This window comes from Propithecus coquereli, unplaced genomic scaffold (genome assembly GCF_000956105.1).
Source record: "Propithecus coquereli isolate 6110/MARCELLA unplaced genomic scaffold, Pcoq_1.0 Scaffold291, whole genome shotgun sequence".
In the NCBI taxonomy this organism is placed as follows: Eukaryota; Metazoa; Chordata; class Mammalia; order Primates; family Indriidae; genus Propithecus; species Propithecus coquereli.
The window spans coordinates 659,610-665,070 of record NW_012148519.1 but is presented as its reverse complement, the minus strand read 5'-3'; the positions used below and the strand labels follow the sequence as shown (position 1 = coordinate 665,070).

The 5,461-nt window shown below is 37.5% G+C and overlaps 1 protein-coding gene across 1 annotated transcript in view; it reads right to left on the bottom strand.

Annotated features, from left to right (window-relative positions):
- Positions 1-5,461, bottom strand: part of AP2B1 (adaptor-related protein complex 2, beta 1 subunit) — a 163,949-nt gene that overhangs the window by 119,001 nt on the left and 39,487 nt on the right. Inside the window, exon 9 of the mRNA XM_012648629.1 lies at positions 2,150-2,368. Coding sequence (XP_012504083.1) covers positions 2,150-2,368 — 219 coding nt within the window. The remainder of the gene's footprint in view (positions 1-2,149; positions 2,369-5,461) is intronic.

Genomic DNA, 5,461 nt, shown 5'->3' with positions numbered 1-5,461 from the left:
CTCCATGCTTAGGTAAAATTGGGATCCACCACTGCAGAAGCCTCATTCCCAGCAAACTACAGACAGAGCAAGGGACATCAGAAGACTTTAGGAAACCAGCAATAAGGGATGTTCAAACTGGAAGAAAACTAGTAATACCCCCAAACACTTGAGCTCACACCATTTACCTTCTTGTTTTATAGTCCTCTTTCTCTCCCCATATTATGTTAGGTCTCCCTGCCTCACAGCCCATTTCTACTCAACCTACAGGCAGTCAAATTAAGCATTCTGAGAATTATTTCATACTGACAGATATCAACTCAGCTGTGACTAAAGGTTTCATTGGAAGATACAGGAGGAGGTGGGTTAGCAGGGTAAATAATCCAAACCCCCTGCCTTCAGGATAGTAAGTGAATCTCTGAAAGGGTTCGGTTGGTTTGTTTCTTACAATAGCAGAACACCATTGCAATATTCTCCCAACTTCTTCCTCTTCTCCTATCCCCTGCCACCTATACTTATATGCCTCATGAAATCTTGGATAATTATCTGTTGATCATTCTTTAGAAATCAACCTAATTTTGAGTATTGTTGGGCAACACATATAGTTAGTTTACTATATTAAGTTAAGGATACAAGATAAGTAGGCTATGTTTCTCTTTCTTTCTCTTACATCCACTTAAGCTGACTCCTGGCCTCCTTCAGGTCTTTATACAAATACTACCTTCTCAGTAAGGGCTTCCCTGGCCACCTTTTTGTATTTTATATATTTCTTATTTTTATTTTTTTTAGAGACAGGGTCTCACTCTGTCACCTAGGCTGGAGTGCAGTACCATGATCATAGCTCACTATAACCTCACACTTCCAGGCTCAAGTGATCCTTCTGTCTTAATCTCCCAAGTAGCTGGGACTATAGGCACATGCCACCATGCTTGGCTAATTTTTTTTTTTTTCTCTACAGAGATGGGGGTCTCACTATGTTGTTTGGGCTCCTAGCCACCTTTTTAAAAAAATACAACCCCTCACCCCCAAACGCCCAGCATTTCTTAGATCTCTCCCCTACTTTATCTTTTTTGTTAGCACTTATCACCATCGAACAAATTATATATCATATATACTCCTACCCACATCCCTCAGAGTAAGTGCACCATGAGGGCCATGACTTTTGTCTGTCCATTGCTGTATCTCCAGGGCCTAGAACAGTGCCTGGCACACAGCATGCGCTTAATAAATATTTGCTGAGTGAATGAGTGAATTAGTTTGATGTCAATGACCAATTGAAAAATAAAATTCTCGGTAAAGTTCTTTCCAGAATATATTTGTACTTTCAATGATGGAAAGAAATTACCAGGGTGAGCTTTAGTTCAGTCTAGAGGGAACAATTTCCCAGACAAGTGAAGAACACTTACATTCTAGTAGCTTGGAAATCAGCTTCAGCCAGGCAAGGAAGGTTCTTATCTACCATAATTAAAATATTCCAAATTTAATGAAGAGCCAACATTTCTTCAGAAGTACTTTGCCTAGTACAGTGCCTATATACACAAAATGCTCAATAAAAATTAGGGATAATTTCAACTTCGTAAACTAAAATGTGTGCATATGTAGATGAAATGTAGTAGTCAATTTCTGATAGTCAAAGAAAATTTGCAACACTAAGGTGGTAAAGGGCTGAGGAAAACAATCTAGGCATGCCTTCCAAAATCTTCTCCAAACTCAGACTGACATGATTTCTTTATCTAATGGGAAGCAACATATATTTTGCTGACTTTACCATACTTTCTCTAGTACTCAATTATAGGTATAGTTCAGCTCAATGACTAATATGAAGCCACTTACTAAGTATTTAACAGCATGAAAAGTTTGTCACTACAAAGAGACATTCAATATCCTTTGTTTGCCAAATAGCCAGGAACTGCTGTATGCGAGATGTGAGAAAATGATGAGAAAGATTTTAGCAGAGGTAACTGTACTATTCAAATAAGAAATGAAAAACATGTATTTCTTGAGCTATTTTTTACATGGTTTACTCCACCACCTAAATGTTCCTAAATTCAGTGAGGAAAATACCTTGGGGATAGCAATATCTACCCCACAAGCCACTGACCTACTTCAGCATAAGAGATTTATTCTAACAGCAGATTCTAGAACTTATTGAATAATCAGGCAAGACTACCAGATACTTTCGAGGAGAGGAGACTGACCTCTGGGCCTCCCGGTCATCTTTAGGGTTGTAATTAGAAAGGCAGTCCAGGATGAAAATCTGGCCCCATTCAGTGCACTCGTTCAAGGCTGTCAGCAGCTTATTAATGTTCTGTGGGTTCAGATCAAGTAAGTTGCTGTTTGGGTGAGACTCACTGATTTCAGATAATGCTGCTACAGCATTAGCCACCACCTGGGAAAGAAGCAGATATGACCTTGATTCACCAAGAACAATACAACTATAGACAAACACTTAGTCAACCTTCCCTGCATCACTTCACAGATCTCAACCCATAAGCATTCCTGAACATCTTACCTAGTCAGATAGAAACAGATAAATTGCTTTCAAAACATATATTAAACCACCAATGACAGCAGATATAGCTTCCTAGTAGTCAGGCAACCCAGAATTAAAACAAACCATATATTAGCAGAGTCACACATGATTTAACATTAAAACATACATTAACCATTTTAATAGTACTCAAAACTATCAATAAAATCAAGACATATGAACAGCATATGAAAAATAATGAAGTATAAATATGAAATATGTATATTAGGCAACAGAGAAAAATCTAGACCAAATAATTTTATAGAGGTTTGCAGTTGTGTATATATGGGGGTAGGGGAGGTGACATGGTCAATCATACCACAAGTCTCAGAGTAAGAATACACAGGCTTGAGACCCTAGCTCACTACCATACAAAGCTGAGAGAACATATAATCTCTGTGAAGTTCAGTTTCCTCATCTGAAAACTGGGGATAATTTAATCTACCTCATAGGTTAGTTTTAGTTTTGAGGATAAAATCAGATGACATATGTATAAGTGCTTTCTACAAAGCCTTATGCAAATTTAAGGGTTGGTTATGTTATTAACACCATAATCCATCAAGTGTAAGTTACAGAGTTTTTCACATTAACATCTCTGAAATTGGGATGCATTTTATAATCAATGGCCTCTCAGTTTAACAGGCAGCATTTTCTTTCCCAGTAACACAAAAAATAATAATGCATCTTATAATCAATGGCATTAAATATTCAACAAAATATGGTATTTCAAATGTATCCTTCTTTCAAACAGTCTGATAAATGAAAAATTGCTACCTTACACAAGAAAGTACACTTGTATCCTGACTCACAGATCTGGGAATCCACTTAGTTGCCAGAAGAAAAGTCAACACTCTTTATCAAAATTACAGATTATTTCTACTATAACTAACAAATCTATAACCAATGAACATATAAAATCATTTAAAAACTTCAAAAACGGCACAGTGGCTCACGCCTGTAATGCTAACACTATGGGAGGCTAAAGTAGGAGGACTGCTTAAGGCCAGGAGTTCGAGACCAGCCTGACCAAGAGTGAGACCCTGTAACTACAAAAAATAGAAAAATTAGCTGGGTGTGGTGGCATGTGCCTGTAGTCCCAGTTACTTGGGAGGCTGAAGCAGGAGAATTGCTTGAGACCAGGAATTTGCGGTTGCACGGTAAGCTATGATGATGCCAGTGCACGGTAGCCAGGGCGACAGAGTGAGACTCTGTCTCAAAAAACAACAACAACAACAACAAAAAAAAAATGCAAAAATATTCAAAAGCACACATAAGATACTATACACTATGGCCCTATACAAGTGAGTTAAAACCATGTTTTGCAGTGAGGCTTCCAGTTGTTGCTAAAAATTAGCAAGGCGAGGCTGAATATGAATAAGTATAAATGAGACATGATAGGAGACAGCAGCTTCAGCAATTAAATATGTCAAAAAGATTCTCAAAAATGTCAACCCATAGTTAATTCTTACTAAAGTCCCTTGCTAAAATCTTGAGAAACTAAGAGTTGTGTGATATGCTTTTGTTAGCAAGAGAAGAAACATAATGGCTACAATTTAGCTACTGATTTTAGTGCCCACGTTATCTCGGTAGTCTTCAATTATCCCAGCATATAATCTTACCTAGAAGATAAATGTCTAGCAAATATGATTTAAAAAATGATACACTTAAGACAGCATCCATTAATATGTAAAGGATAATAATGCCACAAATAGAATCATCTTAAAGCTATAATTTGGTGATCAGAACAAAGATTCAAAAATGAAAAATGAAAGACTCACTTGGTGAATATGATTACGGATATAATATTTTACTGTTCTTAAGATAAATCAGGAAGACTTATCTAGCCCACCTACTGGATGGCAAAAGGTATGACGTTTTTTCTCCTTAACTTTTGTTTACTAACTACATCTTCAAGCATGAGATTTAGTGAAAACTAAAAGACATAAAGAGTGAAATAATAATCTCCTTTATGTGCTTCACATGTAGGGAAGATATTTTATTTCCTATGCACAATAGACTTAATTGACCTTATAATTGTCTAAAGGATCAATATGTCATAGTGGCAGGCCAAATGGCTGTTTGACCTATCGCTGCCAACACATGCACAGTCTTGGTTACCAGTTGTCTAAAATAAATCTCTTACCACAATTTACCACTTCTGCCAGTCAAATCCTTCTCATGTTTTTTAAAATAGGTTAAATATAAAGTCTGGTAACAGAAAATGTAGACGAAGAACATGTGGAGAATGGGGGAATTAAAAACAGCAATGGGGAGGAAGAAAACAGAAGGATGCTAAACAGAATGAGCAATTAGAATTCCTCTGTTATCATAGGCAATTGGAAATTAAACCAAGTATATAATGCACTAATGAAGTATATGTTCTGGTGTTTAATAAGCAATTTCCACTTATCATCACATTAAAACAAGAAAAGAAATAGAGTCTAATTGAAAGATCTGGAAAGATCAGATTAGAGGATTACGTTTAGCAAAGCCTGCAAGTGGAAAAAAGAGATCACTGTCAAACAGTCACTCTCTCACTCACTGACCAGAGGAGATGCTGTCTCAGCCTTCGATGCCAAACTCTACTGTTCCTCTAAAACTCCCTGAAGTTCCTTCCATTCTTTCTCTCCACTTTCATCTCCTTATCTCCATATTCAGACTATTATATTTTTAGAAACATAATGAGGCAGGCCCACGAGGGAGTGCTTGAGTTTTCCTGATCAGTAAGCCACGTTTCTCTCACTCTTTAATGAAAACTTAAAATAAGCCAGTCACACTGTATCTAAAGTAGACAAAGAAAAAAACTGATGTCAAGACAGCAACTGAGGCCGGGCGCGGTGGCTCACGCCTGTAATCCTAGCACTCTGGGAGGCTGAGGCGGGTGGATCACTCAAGGTCAGGAGTTCGAGACCAGCCTGAGCAAGAGGGAGACCCCGTCTCTACTAAAAAATA